Genomic DNA, 22,500 nt, shown 5'->3' on the forward strand with positions numbered 1-22,500 from the left:
CAAAAATATTTTAAAAATTATTTGATTTGGTTGTTAATTTAAGTAAGTAAAAAAAAATCGTTACAAGCCAAAAAATCATAGTTCATAAAAAATACAGATGTTAACCCTCTAACAAACCATTCGCATCTCTTATAATTTTATCAGGGACATTATCAAACATATTTATTACAACAAAAACTGATATAAACGAATCATCGATAAAAATCGTCACCTGGCGCTGGGGTCGTTAGTACCCCGTACCCACATATTTCGTGATCAAAACAGATGCTTACAACAATAGTAGGAATATTCGGTAGGCGGTGACGGATAAACTGTTCGAAATGTGGTCAGATGAAGTGGATCGGGATAGGATAGGATGGATGTGTTTTATTAATTAAATTTTCTGTTTTAACAAACTTTCGATTCAATAATTGTACACATGTAATATTCTTTAAGTTTTAATATTTTTTTGGTTTATGTCTTGGTTAATACTATGAGTACTTTTTAACTCGAAAAAAAAAAATAATAATTTATTTTTATCTAGACTAATATTATAAATCTGAAAAGTTGCTTTGTTTTTGGAACTGAAAACTTATTTTTATGTTTGATATCCCATTTACCGAGGAAGGCTATAAGGCTTTTTTTTCTATAACTAAATCGTGAGAAACCACGGGGTACAGCTAGTTTACGATATTATTTTCTTATTATTAGTTAAGTTACTATTTATCTCAGAAAAAATATAGTATTTTAAGATTGAAGAATTCTTTTAAATGTCCATAAACAAGAAATAACATTATATTCAAAAAATAAAACCTAAAGTCGTATCCACTCAAAATGTTTCAACTAGTGTTAATCTACAAATTGTGCTATATTATCTGTGAACGGTGATAGTAATTTATCTTCGCTGGCCACAAAGCGAACGAAAACATTGTTCAAAATATTGACACGTTTTTGTTCAATCATATCGGGGTCGAAAGGACCCCCCACTTATCATTTTATTGTCTCTTTGACATTGTATGTTTGAGCGTTGGTACAAATTTGTGTTTACAGCGGGGCAGTGTATTAAAATCTATGCTTTAGGAATAATTTGTAAAGAAAAAGACTTATTAATTTGTGAGCTGATGCACATCAGCTAGTTATCCACTTTATACTTAGTTAAAATTCAGAAGCAAATTTTCTACTCAATATACCCTAATCTAAATTTGCAATGGATTCTAACCATTTTAGAATTAATATGAAAAATTGTCAATGCAACTATTGTTTTCATGTAAACTAAACATACATATAATACTAGGTAAAAAATAATATTAATAATTCGCCAGGAGAAATTATTATTTTTATTATTGATATTAATAACATTTTATTTCTCAGTCGCTTCAACTTATGACATATGACGTCAAAAAAAAATTGCACATTTGCTCTTAAAATATTTTGAAAGATCGTGTCAAATGATTCCATTATCCGTTATTGTACTCGTATTCAATAAAATGCAACTGTTTTTACGTACTGTGACGCTATTAAAACATGAAAATACAGCAAGCCGAAGTACTCTTTAATCTAATACAAATAAGGGTAACTGTGGCATGTATATAAATATCAAATATGTGTATTTGTATGTGTGTGTAAGTATGACTTCAAACTGCGCAAATCGTGGACGTATATCTTATCATTAGTCAAGGCAGTTAATTTCATTGTACTCACGCTGTTTGTCTGTTAAATATCGATCTATATTTATACATAAAAGAATGTACAATATTGATCAATATTCCGTACTTTGTAACAAATAAACTGGTACAATACAGTTCAAGTGTGACTAAGGATGGCCGTCACCATTTGGGATATTTTTTTACTTTTTCGTATCGATAAGTCGTGATATTTTGTAAATTTATAACTGAAATAAATTAAAAAAAAAAGTTTCTTTACGAAGAATTCACCCACACAACCCATACGGGATGCTCCAAAAAACGATAAAAATCTAACAATGAAATGAAAACATTAATCAAAATATAGATCGCAAAAAAATGTTACAGTGCGTCTTGCGTGGGCGCTCCACTTAAGTTCAAGGTCACGGACGAATTGTGTTCAATAATGTTTCGACATTAAATTATTGCTCGTCTTATTTCATACCAAATTTTATTTTTTCAAGTGCTCATTTCGTACAATAAGGTTTAATTTTGTTTAAAAATATTTTACTTATTTTAAACATATTTTTCTCTTCGTTCTTCGTTATATTTTGTTATTTTAATAAATGAATTCAAATATGAATAACTGTACAATATATTGAGGAACATTTAAAATTTCTTATGGCTGAAGAATATTTTTGATAATTTAAAATAGATAATTTAAAGTCAAAATATAATATGATATAGGTATCTACTGATAATACTAATATTATATAGCTGAAAAGTTGTTTTAATCTCACTAATCTCAAAAACTACTGAAATAACTATTTACTATTTACACAATACTTATACACATATACATTTGTCGAGGAAGACTATAGGCTATTTCTACCTCAAATTAACGCATGTAAAACCGCAGGACACCGCTAGTATAGGATATTATAATTTCAATAAATGACAGTACAATAATTGTGAAGATCTCAGACAACTTGATCAGTTCATAAACATGTAACTATATATGAGTAGTTTCACATTGTCTAGTATATTGAACGCATATTGTTTCGCTTCAGCCTGTAATATCCCACTGCTGAGCATAGTCCTTTTTCTCCATGTAGGAGAAGGATCAGAGCTTAATCCACCACGCTGCTCCAATGCGGGTTGGCGGATATATTCCATACTATAAGTAACGATCGCTATCAAGTGTACATTATAATAACCGAGACCGACGACTTAACGTGCTCTCTGAGGCACGGTGGGGAGACCCACAAGCACAAATACCCAGACCACACAGCAAATAACTGTATGGCCAATACAGATAAATGTTTGTCATGAGCGGGGATCAAAACCGCAACTGCCAGCGTAACAGCCACAAACCAGTGCTGTGACCGTTGCGCCAACGCGTCGTCAATATTGCTTATAATTGTAAATATTTAAAAAGTTTGACTAGCAGCCATTTTCAAACACCCTATCTATCTCTGAATTTGAAATTGTATCTCAAGTAAAGTTAGAATTCCGACTTACGTCACCGAATTCGTCCTAAACGAATTGTGACCTAGAAAAAAAAGCAGAGCTATAAATAGATTATTGAAACTGGCCGTTTATAAGGTTTATCCGCTTATTCCGCGGAACGCTAAACGAACGACATATTTTTCAAATACTTCTATTTTGTGAACCGCATTCAACAATAAAATATGGAGCGTTCGTGAAATTAATGATATTAGCTGCCCTCCGTGCCCTTTATTCCGAGTATCATATTTTTTATCATTCCCCGAACTCCGAAGAAGACGGGTTCCTAAAAACAATCGGGTTTATTTAGTTTGCTTGTTGAGGTGTCAAAATTAATTTATGGTATTCGTTGCATTGAGACGTGATGTCAGCGGGGTTAAAAAAATGTTCTATGATGTTTTGACTTTGGTTATTGAGGCAGTATATTGTTAGGCTTTATTAGAAGGAAGTAAGTTTTATTCATTGTTAAGTCTAGTGGTTTCAAGGCCTAGCTATGATTACCTACAACTGGCTTGACCTAGGTAGCTACTGGTAACACAGTTTTAGGTAAAATCGATAAGAAACAGCTAAAATTACCAAGTTTTATACGGTATATAGGTACAGGAGCCTAAGGACAAAATTTCACCGTTATATGTACCTCTTGCCTGGTCCTACCATGTCTATCAAGCCGTTCGATCAAGCAAGTTTGTTTCTCGATGAATCGAACTTCATCATCATCGATTTCTTGAAGGTTTGTAAACAAATTAATATATGTTGGTGAGTAAGATGACCAAAGCTCCTGGTTGAATTGGCGATAGGATCAGCAATGCGCTTGCGATGCTTCTGGAGTTGCAGACGTCTATAAGCTACTGTAATCGCTTACTGTCAGGTGAGTCATACGCTTTTTTGTCGACCTAATTATATATAAACTTTGTTGATGGTTCCCTAGAATATGTCTAATTTTATTGTCCATCTGTCTTTCCGTTTTTGTGTATATTTTATTCTTTGTTTAGAAGAAAGGTTTAACTAGGTCAATGTATAATTGTTAGTAGCCTCTCAAATTTATTTATTTTTTGTATAAAAAAAAATGTGTTGATTGTTCCATAGAATATGTCTAATTTTGTTGTCTGTCCGTCTTTCCGTTTTTGTGTATATTGTATTCTTTGTCTAGAAGAAAGGTTTAACTAGGTCAATGTGTGATTGATATTAGCATCTCACGTTTATTTATTTTTTGTATAAAATTAAGTTATAATAAGTAAATAAAGTAAATATGGTATTTATTATATGGTAAGAACTTTGAAAACTGAGATTGATATTCTCAACATTAGTTAGTGTGTAAAAAGTGATTCAAGACATTTTTATACTATGTTATATATGCTCCTAGTTTATTTTATTAATAACACTTAGTAAATCTTTAAAGTAGCTTTAACAAATATCTTATAGAGTACATTTAAAAAAATTATCAATAATCATTATTTCAGTTTATCGCAGTCCACTGCTGGACATAGACTTCCCCATGTTTGCGCCAGACATCCCGGTTTTCCGCAATCCTCATCCAGGCTACACCGGCATTCGGTCCAGTGGGCTGGAGGACCTCGTGTTTGTGTGTTGTCCACTCCATGACACGTTTCTAACAAATAATAATAATAATATGTTTTAAAAATAGATCCCAGTACTTGACTAACACAATAAAGTTTTTATAATAGTAACGATTTCAATATTAATACCACCCGGGTAGTTCTTTGTATTAATATAATTTATAATATTAGCGTAATTGACTATCTTTATTGATTTCGTAACAATCGATATCGGTTCGATATTGACGGCTTAACCTCTACACGACTTACCACCTGACTCGTTCCTAGTATCGATTTATTGATTGTAAAAAATTATATTCGATTATTGTTTTGTTATTTCCCATTATCACGGCTAAATTAGTTGTTTATATTCGATTATTACAATCGACAAGGTTTACTATGGTTTTATTAATAAGGATTAAAATAAAACTTGCAAAACATAAGGTACCATTGAGTTTATTCTACGTCTAAATAATGATTACTACCTATGAAATTATTTTTTGATGAAATGTAATAAGACTTTTTTGACTAAACTTAGTTGTACAACTTAATCTTATCCTATTATATTTTATTTTAAGCACAAAGTAAAAAAATTAGAAAACATAAACAACAAAATAATAACAATAACTCTTTAATTTTTATGACCTCAGTGATAAATATTTAAGCGAAACAGTCCCATTGATAATTTTTTTTCAGATTTTTGAACAGAAAACTAGAAACATAAAACTTATTTATATAACAACGCGAAAAATTAAATTGAAAGCACTTAAAAACACACACACAAGAAATAAAAATGTAATGTCCACAATAAACATCATATCTGATTGTCGTGCACATGCTTGCGAATTACTTTAATAAGCTATGAAATATTTTATGTTATTTAGTTTTATAAAATTCTTAAAAGTTTATATACTTATATAAAAATAAAAAAAATAAAAATTGTAGTTTGAAATTTAAAAAACGAAACAATTTCAAAATAAATTTAGAATATAATTTATTTAGGCATTTGATAAATTGTTCAACTGATCAAAAAAAGAAAAAAATATGTATAATTATATAAAAAATATATTAGTTTCAAGCCTACTAACGCCATCTATCAACAGCGTCGTGCGTCACGTAGCGCGTGCGCTTGACGTTTGACGAGACGAGACAGCCTTATAATTCACTACGAGCTTCCGTTGTTACGTGCGAACTTGTATTGTTACGCGCCATACTTAGGGCTGTCAGATCTGTTCTGATATTGTTAAAATGAAAAGACGTTTCTTTCTACAATATTATGATTATTGTTTTACAATTATAACAACTAAATTGAACAATAATAATATGTACTATTTATATGAGTATATATTAAACTGTTTTCCAAAATATTAATCTTATAAGAACTCCATAAGCACCGTTATAAAAAAAGGTTTGGTATACGATTATCTTATTGGAAATATTCTAATTGGTATATGAAGTACGTTGAGTTTTTCAATATAATAATAATAATAATAAATATCTACACAATACGCACACGGTCGTCTGTTCCTAAAGTAAGCAACGTAATGCTTGTTATAGGTAACAGCCGACTGGTATAGCTACATATTTTTTTTTTCGATAAACTTACTTATAAATAATACATATAATAAAAAAACAAACAAATATATATATATTAAACCCAGACTCGGGGTGGGAATCGAACCCACAACCCTCGGAGCAGAAAGCAGGGTCACTACAAACTGTGCCAACGAGCTAGTCAACATATTAGGAAATTGCGTTAAAATTTACCTATATAATAATGTGAGAGGGTTTGTGTCGTTGTTATGAAAAGCTGATGATCAGAAGATAAAGATTTAGACAATTTTATTTTCGTGTTATAAAATCTGCTTAGAAAAAAACTGCAACTATTAATTTATTTTATGAGTTGACTTATCTGATGTAGGTAGGCATACCAAATATTTGGTGAAAACTGACCGATTTATCAAAGCTTAAAAAAATAGTACTTTATTTTATCAAAACTTATTAGCATCGATTTTGATTAGATGTGAAATCTTTGCAACAACTTCTGTTGGTTAAGGAAGTAAATATTCCTATGAAATCAATGCACGTCGTCATAGATTAAATCTTTTAAGGTTTGATGTCTGAATTGGTTTAACAAATTGAATGGTGATGTTTTTATAAGTGACCGTATATGGCAATGTCGTGAGTGTGATCGTAAACAGGGAAAGCGAAATGTGAAGATATTCGAGATGCTCAGTAAATGGCTGATGATCTGAAAATGGCTAAGATGGAAAATAAAATTAATATTGTAATAGTGCTTATTTTAGTTTTTAATGATGTATGCGTTCTTCGTTCCTTGATATAAAATATTAATTTCAATTATTATAGTGTCCAATTAGATCAAATGTTAAGCCTAAAAATAATATCGTACTCGAAAAAAGTCATGTGTAAACCGGCCATGATAGTAAAATGTTACTGTCAGATGTGATGCGTAAATAAACCTCAGAGAGTTATACCTCTAATAGACACTCATTTCAGTTTCATCAAACATCAAATTTTAATTTACAAAAGTGTGTGTGTACTTATGTACGCAGGTAAGAAGTTATACTTCATTGGCTAGCTAACTTCACGTTGCGAACTTCTTCTTCGTTGATTGGCTAACTTCAGGGTGTCGGGTTTTTCGTGACGGTGTGCGCGCGCATCGTAAAAATTTATTCTCATAATTTTTCTCTAACCCGCCAAAAGAAGTATAACTTCAAACACAATAAAAGGCAGTTGTTAATACGATTTCATTCCCCATTTTTTTTGCACGCCACGCCCCTTTTAATCGTTTTTTAAGAAGTAAATTCCAAGATCTAAGCTATTACATATTTGTTATGTTTTTATAACTCAATTACGAAAGTAATGTATACTTTAATATATTCAATTCCTACCGTTGGAGTGCATTTGACCTATGAATTTTATGTACAACCTCACAGTAGGTGCCTGGCTGAGGTTAGTGTTTGCATCACCGTAATATCGGCTGTTATACTGGTTTATCTTGACTATTTTATTTTTTATCGCCTACTGAGGATTAAGGCTTTAGCAGACTATTAATGTAGATTTATCTTACTTTCAATATCTATTAGCTTTTAGGCTATGAGTTGTATGTGATGGGTCTGGTGTATTGATGGTAAAGAAATTTCTGTATTGGCGACGGTCACCAAATCAAAATAAAAATCAAAAATAGCTTTATTCAAATAGGCTCCAAGAGCACTTTCGAATCGTCATTTTATAAATTAAAACTTTAAAAATCAATTATTAAATTTGTAGAAGTAAAGCTACCACCGATTCGGAATGTAGATTCTGCAGAGAAGAATCGCTAAGAAACTCTGCAGTTACTCTTTTGAAAAATAATATAAAAACTGTGTTTTAGTACAAAATTAGTAACATGTTGCATAAAATATAGCGTCACTAAGTCCACACATCTTTATCAACTATGTAATCCTGCATCGAGTAATAAGCTTTATCTATTTTTTTTTAAATTAAAACTTTAAACTTAATTAAAATTAAATAAAAAAAAATATACAAATCTACACCGATAAAGACAGATACAGCCGAAACAAACACAAATACCCAGATCACAGCATGTCATGTAATGTCTGCTGTTATGACTGTTTCGACGACTGCTCTGATATAATGGTGTCAGCGGCACTTAAAAAACCGACGGTCGCGGGTTGGATTTCCGCGCGGAGTGGATATTTATTTTTATACAAATATTTATTTCCAGTCTGGTTGCTAGTCGTCGTGGGTCTCCCCACAGTGCAACGGAAAGCACGTTGAGCTGTCGGTCCCGGTTGTTGTCATGTACCTACACGTGATAGCGATCGTTACTCATAGTAAAGAATATATCCGCGTTTGAGCAGCGTGATGCATTAAGCTCGGATCCTTCTCCTACACGAGAAAAGAGAACTATGCAGTGGGATATTGCAGGCCGAAGAGAGCGCGAAGTGATTTAATCTTTTATAGGATACATTTAAATATAGGATGTAGTGAAGTATTAATGTATAAGACTTATTTTAGCACAGGCACATGTAACGTTTTTGTTCAACTTGAAAAAGGAATATCGTTTTCTAAAAAAAAAAGTTTAAATTTTATTATTTTTAATACTATAAACGCCTGACTGCTTTCTTCTACGTTAAACTCAATTTCTTTCACACTATCAAAAGCTGTGAAATGTTTTCAAATAAATAACACCCTGAAAGAATATTTTTATCTTATAACATACACACACGGTTAAACTTAATACTGACTGATATACCTTCATTTTTTTTCGATAAACGCATATACGAATAATACATATATAAATAAATATATATTACACCCAGATTCGGGGCTCGAATCGCAACCTACAACGCTCGAAGCAGAAAGCTGGGTTACTATAAACTGCGCCAACGGGCTAGTCATGTGAAATTATTAAATATTTTTCTAATTTATACTTCATATAATTCTGAATCAATTCAATGAGTAATTAAATATGTTAATAAACTTCTAACATTTGAATTAACGAAGTAATTAAGGTGATTACATGGGTACATGGGTAATATTTCGACGATGTCTATTATATTTTAATCTCGTTTCTTATATATCTAGGATATTTCAAAAAAAAAATCTTCACTGTAAGTATTTACAGCCGTTCTACGTCTCATTTTTATTTCTTAGTAAATATGAAAGTAAATTAATTCTATAAATAAATTAGATTATTATCTCAGTTACACATAGCAAATTAATTTTATAATATTTCCGCCAGATGACTTCTACGGGTAAGGCTGCGGCTAAAAGTTAGTTATTAATAAAGATGTTGATTTAATTTGCAAAATAATATTCTATAGTATAATATATTCATGAATTATTAATCTCATCGTAACAGGAAACAAACAGCTCAAACACAGACGCGTGTCAGTTCCGCGTCCATGGCGGATTTCATTATTTATTGTCTAATATAAAACAGCATCGATCGTATTAATTAAATGGCGTATGTCACCACTCCTCTCTCGTATTCATTGATCTACAAAACCCCCACTTTAGGAGGGCAGTCATTGCCCCCCTATAACGGTACAGGCGGGGCTTGTGCCGTTCACGCCAATCGCCGCGAGTGCTGCGCGTGCGCCGATGATCTAAGCGAGTGATCTAGCGCTCATGTCATTTCGCGAGCACCCGATTGGTTGGTGATAAATTTCGCCGCCGCTCGATTTCGGTGATCTAGTTATATACGCGAGCGTTGATTTATCGCTCGTTAATGTCAACGCAGCTCATTTACGTTCTTGACTTTTTGTCAACTTTGACCTAATTTCGTTTTTGAAACGCGAATCATAAAACTTTATGTCGAAACAATGAGTTTCGTAATTGTAAGCGACCGTTATCCGACCTGGAAGCCCTTTAAAATAAGCGGACACACCTATACCGGGCCATCAATAAAATATCGCGAGAGGCACCTGCGCTCAAATAAATAAATTACCAAGAAGCATCGGCGGCTCGAGAGAATAGCGCGCGTCATACGGTACGTGTTTTATGGTACGGGGCATAGAGAAAGTAACGGTAAGTGTGGACGCGACCTTCCCACCCGGTGTCCGCGTGCCGACTGACAGATGAGCGCGGTTTAACCTCTGATAATAAGAGGGAGGGGGACGGCGATAGATCGGGGCTGGTGTGCGAGAGGGATGGAGAACGTGTCTTCTTCGGTGATCGTGAAGTGCAAGATGAGTGTACAGTCACACACGGGCCACATCCGAGTGAGCCTCGGGGACGGTTTGAAAAACGAATCGGGTGACTCGCGTTGCGCGTACGCACGGACGCGCGCGCTCCAATTTTGAATTTGCTCGGCCTTTTATATCGGACATTTTATACTCTTTTTTTTAAACTGTATTTACAAATTTCATTCTATTATATATTTGTGTTCCGGTTAATTGTGAACAAAAATTTGTGTGAGTGAAAACATGAGATGATACGTAACAGTTGAGTGGAAAATAGTCAAACTTTTTTTTTATGAAAACATCGGAGTTGCTGTTGTTACCAGATTTTCCAAAAATCACGGTAAGTTACGTTTTTCATATTGCATGTTCAACTTTAAAACTATTCAGTTTATTATAGTTAGCAGAATTTAAACATACAGAAAAAAAATTAACAACAAAACTATACAAAATGAAAACTATTCGTACACATTAAAAACAGATTTAAAAAAGTATTATTCAGAAGTACCTACAAAATTATGAAACAAAATAAACTACAAACTCATCAAACTATTCTATTATAAAATTATCCATTCTTTCCCTCATAATATATATTAAAAAAAACCGTCAAAAGTTTCGAAACGACCCTAATACATCTATTACACTTTCGAGAATCGAATCCGTGACCTGTTGTAATCAAGTAATACTCGTATTGTATAATCCCTATCATAGGTCATATCATATATGATTGATTACGACTCTTCACTATGGGAAGTTTATGATCGTAATTTTTTTGGACACGCAACCTCGGACCGGCCTTGTGTTTTTATTACACTATTATATATATATAAATAATGCGTATGTATATTTGTGTAAGCTTAAATCAATGAACTTTATTTGGTTTATATGTACTATATATTATGTAGTTTGAATCATTTTTTATTTACTTATTAAACTGCGGAGTTTCTTGCCGATTCTTAAGGTTAAAGATTATTTATTTCACAACATTTATTTCTCAAAAGAATACAATTCAGAAATCACAAACACTAAAATTGAACAAAATTTTATATGTTGGGTACATCGCAATGTAATATATGAACAATTCATAGTCGAGACAAGAAATTAACAATTTGTAACAGAAATATGCGCAACTGGAAATGTCAATTTTATGTTTCATTGTGTAACAAAAATTAATACTCTTATTCATTTTTATTTTTATTTGTTTTTTTCTTCTTCTTCACCCAGAATCTCCATTTTGAATCGGTGGTATCATCATATTTTACGATGATTAAAATTTAATTTAGCAAAATAACTAATTGAAGGTGCTTTGGACAATGTTATGTCATATTTTTGATTTTGAATTATTTATAGGAGATTTAAGTACATTTAAAATGACAGTAAAGAAAGTAACATACAGTAGGTAGAAGACCTAAGTTACAAAAGTGCAAAGGCGGTCTTATCTCTACAGTGATATCTACAATCCTTATTAATAGAGAAAATATTGGTAGCATAACTAATAAAGTATGAAAATTATTTAAACCATATATTATTACTTATTTTATTATTTCTTACAACATTTTTGTTGCACTAATTTTACTTGTATTACATTTTACTTACTTGTAATTTATTCTATTTAAACAAATAATGTTTTATATTTAATTGGCTTAGATTTTCAGATTCTATAGGTAATTACACCATTGCCTAGTGGTGTCATGTTAGCAATATAGGGTTATTACACATGATGTGCTACAGTCAAAGTTTTCTGTAATAAATCATTATTATCAACGTTAAGCCTTTGCACTTTGTCGAGTAAGGATATTCTATTTTCTTAGTATTTATTAGTACAAATTTCAAAGTATGTCACACGAATTTTAAAGATCTTTAGCTTTTTATGAATATAAGAGTTGGACTTTTTTTATATTTTATTTTGTTTTGTTTTCTAGTTCTTGTATTGATTGTAAGTAAACTTAACTTCTATTCTTTACTTTACAACTATTACTAAAGCAATATCGATACGACATAATTTTAGTATACGTTAGTATCAAATAAAAATAAAATTACTACAAATCGCAATTTAACACTTAAAAATTAGGAATTTTTACTATTAAATATCATTACGAAGTTTAACTAATATTTATCTTATTAATAATACAGTAAATAATTACATATTAATAAAAAAAACAACTTACTATAAAATTTCGCCACATCTCCAAGATAACGCTTGAAGGCACGGTCATTACGCACAAGTATAACGTTTCTTAATTTTATTACATTAATAGTTAGTGTTTTTTTAAACATATAAACTTTTTTATTCTTCAACTGTAAATCAAATTGCATAATGTCATTGTATCTATTTTAATACTTAGTATTCAGGGATGATGAATAAATAGGTCAGAATTTTATTACTATTACTGGTAATTCTTTACTTGAGACCAAAAAAAAAAGCGGCCTTTTCGCATAGAGCGCGCATATTTTCTAGAAAACCTTTGAATGGAAATTTTCAAAAATAACAATTCGGTAGAATGGTTGTTATTTTATAAATGAAAATAAACCCGACTGGTGAGGTACCTCAACCGTACAGAAGGCGATTGTCATGCTCCTGGTGTTGCAAGCGTCCATAGACTACGGTATCTACTGAAATCATGTGGACCGTACGGCTACTATACCGCGCTCGTGTTATAAAATTAAAAAAAAAAAAAAAAAAAAAAAGTCAAATCGCGTTATTGTGCTGTTTGTTATCTATGTATATCGTTATAGGTATTTATAGTATACATATAGTGACTATGTGTGCGTGAGAAGCTGACAGTAAATTTTTGAGTGCGCAGTCTTTGCATCAAAATTAAAATTCCATAGTTATTGACTGTACTCGCACACAAAAGCGTCAAAGTACGTTTGACACAAATCAAAGACGCGATACAAGAACACACACACGTGCCAAGATCAACTTAAATATCTATCAGTCACAATAAGTGACTAGTGTTTACTTAAATAATTATACATAACTGATGATATATTTGTAAAACTCAGTTGGTATTTCAAAGTACGTAAAGAAGTGTGATTGCCATGAAAAGTGTCTTTGAGGGTAACCTTAGATGAGAGGAATTTAGTATTCAAGTGTTGTGTAGTACAAAGATATCGGTAACCATTGTATACGGATTAAAAAGAAAAAAAACTTTAATAGCGCTTGCTGAATACATTGGGAACTATCATGTATTATATATATATGTAATATATGTAATATATATACACATTAAAATCCTTAATTCCTTCCTATGACTAATGTATAACTTTTTAAATATGAAAAATAAATTAAAAAACAAACCACAACAAACAGTACACGCTTAATCGCATAGTAGTACGGATAAAAATAATTAATTATTTGAATTTAAAAAAAAACCCTGCAGCATCGGACCACGTCCTAGCTTTACTAGGCAGTCACAGGACTGTCGATCTGTCTTATATAATAAATCGCCTGTAGGATTAGCACATTGCATGATGTTAACAAAAGGCTCGAGCAATTAGAGAATGTGGATAATAAATTAAAAAAAAAAACATGTTTAATATAAGTTAACCACATTTATTGATACATTTTATTATTTATAAATATTTAATACGCAATAAATTCTTACTATATAAGGAATAAGAGTATCCAGGTGTCTTTTAAATATAATATTTTCATATCTATGCTGAGATCTATATTAACATTCGTAAAATATAAATACTATTAATAAAATAATTTTAACATTTTAGAACTAAAAATTAGTCGTTCTTGAGATATTTCGAATCAGATAAAATGGTTCTATTCACAATTTAGTTGTAAACAGTTAAATACAATAAAATATTTTTAATACTTTTTTGTATATAAATATGTCTGTGCATAAATTATTATGTGAGTAGCGCGTATTGTTATTGAACACGAGATGAGGAGAGCGGTTTACTTTTTACGTTGTGTTTTTTTAGTTTAGTGATATTTTTTGCCTCAATTTCTAAATAAATTCGACAGACAGATGAACATAGATTAGTAAGATATACACAGTCTCCTAGTGTGTCGAAATGAACTAACAACTTCTTATTGAAACAACAATCAAGATGACACTCGTATACAAAATGAATGTACAGAATAAAAAGTGCAAAATTAATGTACTGAAGAATTATTCAAACAAAAATAGCCAACTTGGCATATATAATAATCTTAAAAAGTATCAGTTTTTCGTATATATATATATTAATAAAAGAAGAAATTTTTTTTTTTTTTATCTATTACTTCGTCCCATTCTTACAAAATCAACTTATAACAAAAAAAAAATCATAGGCAAAGAGTACAATATAACAATTAAACGCCGAATTTTAACAATAAATTAATTTTACATTTAAATACGGTTATAAAAGATATATAGATACATAAATTTTCCGACGCGCTCGTAAAAGTCTATTGTTTTCTGTTAGAATTTAATATCTACAGTTTGATGGAATAGACGCCAGGCACGCATATCTTCTAATAGCAGAGGCCATCGCTGTGACATTTAAATACCGTATCACGTTAAAAACAAACAACAAGATTAAATAACGAAAATTGACAAAAAGCGTTATTAAAATTATTGATAAATGTGTGCGCATAAACATAACATATGTGTGTGGCAGTGAATTGGTCTAAACAGATGTTTATAGAGATGTCTAGCTATTTTTAGACGCGATTAAGTTTGTTGAGGAATCATTGCGATATTTACGCTTCAGCCTAGTTAAATATTTTTACATATAGCAGTATTAACTATTGTTTTTAATTTTTGCAAGTACATTTTATAAAATGAAAACGAAATGACGAATATCAAAGGTATGTTACAAATCCATTACTTAAATAGAGATCTATTAGAAGCGTAGTCTTAACAATAACCTGAACTAATATATTTTTTTTCATATAAATGAAACATACTGAATTTTTTATTTTACCTTTGTTTTGTATAATAAATAAACATTCATCCGGTAATTAAACTGTGTAAAAAACAAATAATTCATAATTTACGTTCGATAAATGGTTTTAATCATTCAAAATTTATTTCGTTCGATGGTTTTAATGGCGTCCTTATACTCTTGAATATTCTTTTCCGTCATTCGACTAATCGAATTTTATTGACACGGTAAGTTAAATGGTTAGTCGTTCAATGAAACGTCTACTTTAATATTTTGACTGTAACATGAAAATTGTTTTGATGTAAGAAATAAAAGTAAATTAATATTAATATACCTATCTACGTATGAATTAAGGATATTGTCTGTACTCATAATTGTAATAAGAAAAATAATAAATAAATGACAATCAATCAAGTTAAGTGAAACCGCAAAAAAGCCCAAGTGTCTATCATCTTATTGGTCTCTTTTTTAAGTTATATGTATGCCATAAAATTTACTATCGTTTTGCAAAAAATATGTTTATTTTCTGTGTTACAAATACAGTATAGTTTTATCACTTAATAAATCATACGTCAAAAAATTAAAAAAAAAGGTTAACAAATTATTCGTATGCATTTTGTATTTTGAAAAGGTCATGATTAATTATATAACACGGAATATAAAGACAAAAATAAATACAAAAAATATTATACTCGAAACGCGTTGGCATAGTGATCGAAGCGCTGTCTGTTGCGCTGACGGTCGCGGGTTCGATCATACTGATAGTGATTTGTATCATCTATCATCTTACAGGTGTTGCTGTAGTTTGGACGTTTGTATTTGTATACTGTGTTTGTTCCCAGACCCCCACAGAAAGAAATCCTAGTAAGGGCCGTTGAATATAAGGAGCTTATTTGTTCATTTTATAACTCCTCGATACTGCCTTAAAAACGCTCTATCAAAGTCTAATTCTCATATAATACTTTTTCCATAATTACGTTTGTTAGCAAATGAAAAAAAAAACCGATTTCGATTAACATTGACAAGTAATACAACGTATGGAGACGATACATAGTCCAATTAAAAACGCATAATAACTCAAATTATACTTCTTAGGTTTCATTCACATTTGAATGGGACCACACGACGAGCACCAGATTTTGAATAATAAAGATAATCAACAAATTCGCAGCATCAAGTAAAAAATTAGGAGACTGTCCACGTAAAATTATCCTATTTCAAAGTGTATTAAAAATAGATCATATTTTATCACTAGCTATGCCCGAGACTTCACCGGCGTGGAATTAAAAAAAGTCATTGTTCAGTTTGCAGAGTTATAAAATAAATAAATTTCTAAAATAAAAGTAACCTAAGTTACTTCTTATTACATAAGAGATCTGCCAGTAAAAGTCCCGTCAAAATAGGTCCAGCCATTTCAGAGATTAGCCGGAACAAACAGACAGACAGACAGATAAAAATTAAAAAAAATGTTATTTTGGTATTTGTATCGTGTTACCATACGAATTTAGTAAAAAGCGGTTATTTTATTATTACAAACAGACACTCTAGTTTTATTTATTTGTATAGATTAAATATATTTACGTATGCCAAAACTTAACCACATTGAATTTTCACAACTGACAGATTCTATAAACCGTAGCGACGTTATTGTACGTATTTCAATTTACAATAAAACCAGTTAAGTGTGAGTTAACACGCGCGTAAAATGAGCCATCTTTTGCTATTACGTACATGTTTGACTAGCCTGATGGCGCAGTGTGTTGTGATGCTTTTGTCTGCTCCGGGGTTGTAAGCTCGATTTCCGCTACGGATCTGAGTGTAATATATATGTATTACTATACATGTTAATCTGGGGAGCCACAGCCATAAATTATTTAACATTAATCGAAATAAAACATAGCCTATATTTTAAGATGGACAAAGTTACATATTTGTGCAAAATTTAATCAAAATCCGTCCAGTAGTTATGGAGTATAACACATCATAACTCAATTTTTATATATAAAGAATTATAAATTAGTTAATATGTCATATACATATAAATAAATATAAACTTATCAACAAAAAAAGGAAAAAAGAAGGAAGAGTCGGAGCTTAATCCACCAAACTGCTTCACTGCCGGTTGGCGGCATAATTATCGTCATACGTATCGAATCGTGTACGTCTCTCTTTCAGAAATCAGCTGGTTACTATGACCATTGCGTTAAGACGTCATCAGATACAATTCCTGACATGTAGGTATATGTATATATGTATATTGTAATCCATTTATTCACGACAATAAACGAGTGTGCTTTAGACCACACGACTGAAGTAAAACTTATGAAACGTAACTCTCTTTCACTCTATCTTCACTAACTTATATCTCCCTCTCAACTTCCGTTCGCCTTGCCCGATCATACTTTTCGTAACACTCTCGTCACGCATTCACCAGCTTACTGCCCGAGTCTAGCGTGCGTAAAGAGGTTTTACTTCAGAAGACGCTGCTTCCGTTATATTAACTCTGTTACTACTTTTCTTAATTCAAAGTAAACGAATATGGAGCTCTACCACACTGCTCCACCACGGATGTACATCTCTCAAAATTTATTCCGACACGCGTTTCCGCAGAGCGTTTTTATTTTCCGATTGTGTCACTTTGAATTAGAATACAGAGTTCACGTTTACGCGAACTTCAATAAACTGATCTAAATGACTTATTTCTTAATATTTTTATTTTTATTTTTTATATAAATTATTTTTCAGTACAAACATATATTTATTTTTAATAAGAATGTTATTTTTACGCGATGTTTTTTTTTGACGTGATATCGTCAAATAAGTAAATCGATGAACGCCGGCTGCATGCACGAAAAAGGATGACTCATTGTCCCGTTTCCCCATCGTTGTACGCTTGAGCCACATCTATCTCTTTTCCACTTGATTGGCCTATACATCCGAAGAGACGTCATGTTATGACTGAGTCACGTTAAACTATCGTCTGTAAACCAAATTTAGAGACTATTATTTTTTTTATTTCTGATATATTTATATACAACCATCACACACAATCAGATATATTATATTCAAGCTATCCATAATCACAAAACTGATATTTATATTTCAGAATATTGTAGATAATAATTTAAGGAATTAGCAAAAATAAGGTCGAAATGGTATTTTTAAAGTAATGTGAACGCGTTGATGTCTTTTATTTGCACAAGCAAAATTAGAACTATTTATTATAATAATTATTATAAACATAATCGTGTTAATCCGATGATAAATTGATTATTATAACGACTGAAATATATTTATAATAAAAATAATTTCGATAAAAACAAAATTGACAATTTATTGTATCACATCTTTAGACGTTTAGATTATGATGAATCATTTTATGGATAAAAAATATTTATTTAGTAATAATATAAATTTTTCGTTCATTATAAACTAAGCTATCACTAATTCAATTTAGAATTCTATGACAGATTTTAAAATGTTAGTATAAAATAATAAAAACTTTTTTTTTCGTTACGCAGCGTTCACAATACTATCACTAAAACAAAAAAAAAATACAGATGTATGAAATCTATATACTAATGAAAATAATAAAAATTCAAAAAATCAAAACGACTTAATTGAAATTCAACTTCTTGAAATACATCCTCATGTGAAATTCAAACGGCCGTCAACAGTCCGACGAGTTTCGAAACACTTAAAACATTTAGTCTCAGTGGGACGTAAAACTGTCAGTACTCTCACGAGAGTAATTTTCCAGTGTGAGTTTAAACGGAACCAATAAAAAAGGCCGACATAAAGAGGTGAAAATGCCGTCATATGTCCCCACTGACCGACACACCCTGTTGTAAAAACTTAGACGCAAAACTTTCTACTTTGTTCTGTGGTTGCTGGTTTTGATTTATGCGCGAGAGCGTTTCATTAAATATTTTATTTTAATTACTGCAAATTTTCTATAAAATATGTATTATTGCATGGGTAAAAATAAACACATTTTGTAAATTTTACTTAGTCATATCGGCTTACTAGTTTGTGTAACTAGCAAAAGCATGGAACTAAAAATTTTAAAAATAGAACGTTGTTTTTTGTCTGTCAAAGACAAGATTACCAATACTTTGATGAGAATAACTTTATGATTTACAAGATTTAGGTAACAGAAAAGTGCGTCACATAGCGGACGCGTATGTTAACAAAACCTCGTTTGTTAAAATCGCTTAAGCAAAAAACACAAAGAAAGTTTATAAAAACGATTGAAACATTACATTTTGTAATAAAAATTACACAATGAAAAAAAAAAAAAACTAAATTTACAGAAAATGATTGCCCATTATAACAGAAAAAATAAGAATATGCTTTAGACCACACGATTGATGTAAAACTTTTGCACAATAGGCCTGTTCTGTCTCTAAGATATACGAAACGTAACTGGCTATGCAAGAAAAAGAGAAAGAAAATGTGTGCTCGCACGTCTCTCTTGCTCCGTTCGCCTCACCCGACCACACTTTTCGTAACGCTTACGTCACGCGTTCACCAGCTTACTCCCCAAGACATGCATGCGTAAAAAAGTTTTACTTCAAACGGCTCATCTGCTGGTAAGCGATTACCGTAGCTTATAGATCCCTGTAACACCAGAAGTACCTACTTGTCATTAAACTATAACATTAAAAAAAATGCATATTATAGTTAGAAAGTGTGTGTATTTTCCACCTCTAAGTAAAGGTTTTCCTTCCATTTCAAATGGACGAAAAAAAAGGTGTACATAGGTATTAATAAGTAAATTAATGAGCGCTATCAGAGGCGTCTTTAACATTACTTATTAGTACATTCTCTTTGAAAAAGTTGCTTTTTACGGTAAGGACCGTTAAATATTTATAAATAAAATACCATAGCTTTCATATTAAATGAACTTGTAAGCTATCAAAGATAATTATAATTTTAGAATTCTATTTTTGACTCAGTTAAAATATGCTTAATTATACATTGAAAATAGTTTTTCGAAAACCGAGTTGGTATATCGGCAGAGCTCTTAGGTAGGGTCGAGGGTAGGGTCGGTAACGCGCTTGCGATACTCTGAAGTTGTAGACGTGTATAGACTACAGTGTCCTCTTACTATCAGACGGATAATACTCTTGTTAGCTACCGTTGTAGTACCTATAAAAAGACTTAATGCTAATACTCTTCCGCAAATCGCTTTTACATTAAATAAAAAACGTTATATAAATATTACGATCAATGTTTTATTTAATTAAACATATCGAATTAAAATCAAAATATGTTTTATTCAAGCTAGCTTACAAAGCACGTAGAATCGTCGGTTTGTGTACATTATTTTTTATTTGAATAATCCGCTTCGGAATGTTGAGAATCTGAGACGAGACGGCGAGAAACTCAACAATTACGTTTTTGTGAAGAAATTATCCGTGACCTTTCATATCACATATGCCTTACGTATTAAACACAATTTTAGATAATCCAACGAATTGGTAAACAGTCATTATGAATATTTTTGTAGAAATTTGTAAAGATCAAACAAATTTTCTTACATTATAATTATGTTTCATTAATATACTTTCATGAAATAGGGACACAAATTCGGGATCGTTCTTTTCATTATTTGTATTCGTATGATACTTTTTTTTCTGATTGGGGGCTTGATGTGTTTGTCAATTTGGATGACATAAATGTGGCATGCCGTGCACGAAAAGCGGCTCCAGCTGTTATCATAAACTTTTGTAATCTATAGTCGTGAATAATTAGAATATTATCAAACTACAGAAGTGAAGGGGAGTAAACATCAGCTTTTGCTCTGAAGGGCTTGTTCTTTTTTTGAATATGACTATTTTTCAGTTACAAGTAAGCTAATTTTACGCAAAATAATTCAGATAACATAGAAATAAAAGTTAAGTACTTACAAAATAAATTGAATTGAAAATTTTATTACCTAATTTCAATATTTGGTCAGCTACTGGATATGTCCTCTGTTATAGCAAATAGCCTTCGCAAATACGCTACCAGATGTGATCAATACAGTTCAAATTACGTACTATTTGCTAAGAACAAAAATTACGGTTTAAAATATTATTATTCTAGCAAATATATTGGATAAAGAAACTTTACTTTCGTGACGATGAAATACTAACTCGAGTTACTGGATATAATAAGAAATATTTTTTAAGCTCAACGCCAGCGGTACGTCATACATGATGTGATAGAATTAGAACTTTAAACTGAGGTAGGGCACAGCAAGAAAAATTTTACTCAAAATCTGGAGCAGCCCGACAGGGGAAGTACCTTAGAAAAGATCACAGTTATGTAATACTGCTTACAAACCGTGTTGTGTTTCTGTGGTGAGTAAGATGACGAAAACGCGCTTGGGATTCTTCTGGTTTTGCATGCGTCTATAGGCTACGGTAATCGTTTAACATCGGGTGAGCCATACGCTAGTTTGCCGATCTAGTCGTTTTAAAAAAGAGGAATTTATAAAGTGTACTTATTAATATTTAAAATTTCGAATAAACATGATTTCTAAGAAAAATCTAGATAAATAGATTAAAAAAATATGTATTACGTTATAGCTTAAATATAATTGTGTTTGCTCGCAAACGAAAAAAAAAATACGACTTCAACTACATCGACAACTAAGTAAACAGTCAAGTAAATACGCAATATCAAAGACTACTCAAAAGTACTCAACACACCTCAATCAAAACTTAACGGGAACATAGGACAAGCGGAAGCAAGAAAACAGTTCTCGAAAAAAAAAAAATGACTAAAATCAGTACACTCAGTAAAAAGTTATGAGGTATAATAAAACGTAGGTCCACGTAAAAATAATCAAGTAAATACGCATTCTTAGATATAGCTCGAAAAGTATAAGTCAGATGTCAATTAAATTTAAATGGGACCATATGATACGCTTCTGATTAAAAAAAAACATCAAAGTCGGACAATCTAAAAAGTTCTACACTTAAAAAATATATTTGCGATCACACACACTATTACCAAATCATAATATCCAAGTTTTTGACGCTCCAAATTCGAATCAAATCAGACTAGCGCGTTCACACGAAACTGACACGTCAGTCATGACACCGTCATGTCATGACACGATCCATCAAAGTTCATGACGTATGCTCATGACCCCGATTATTTTGTCAGAAGGTTAGTTAACATTGGATTAAAACGTTTATTATTTTTTCTTGTTAAAATCTTCGATTACGTTTTTGTGGTTTTTATAATTAA

General features: G+C 31.2%; 1 protein-coding gene across 1 annotated transcript in view; it reads left to right on the forward strand.

The window, feature by feature from the left end:
* The first annotated feature begins 10,394 nt into the window (after window positions 1-10,394).
* The window catches only part of LOC123659663 (protein embryonic gonad-like), a 140,011-nt gene continuing 127,905 nt past the window's right edge, over window positions 10,395-22,500 (forward strand). The window contains exon 1 of the mRNA XM_045594860.1: window positions 10,395-10,714. Within this exon, the coding sequence (XP_045450816.1) occupies window positions 10,667-10,714 (48 nt within the window). The 5' untranslated portion in view covers window positions 10,395-10,666. The remainder of the gene's footprint in view (window positions 10,715-22,500) is intronic.

The sequence above is a fragment of the Melitaea cinxia genome, chromosome 14 (genome assembly GCF_905220565.1).
Source record: "Melitaea cinxia chromosome 14, ilMelCinx1.1, whole genome shotgun sequence".
Taxonomy (NCBI): Eukaryota; Metazoa; Arthropoda; class Insecta; order Lepidoptera; family Nymphalidae; genus Melitaea; species Melitaea cinxia.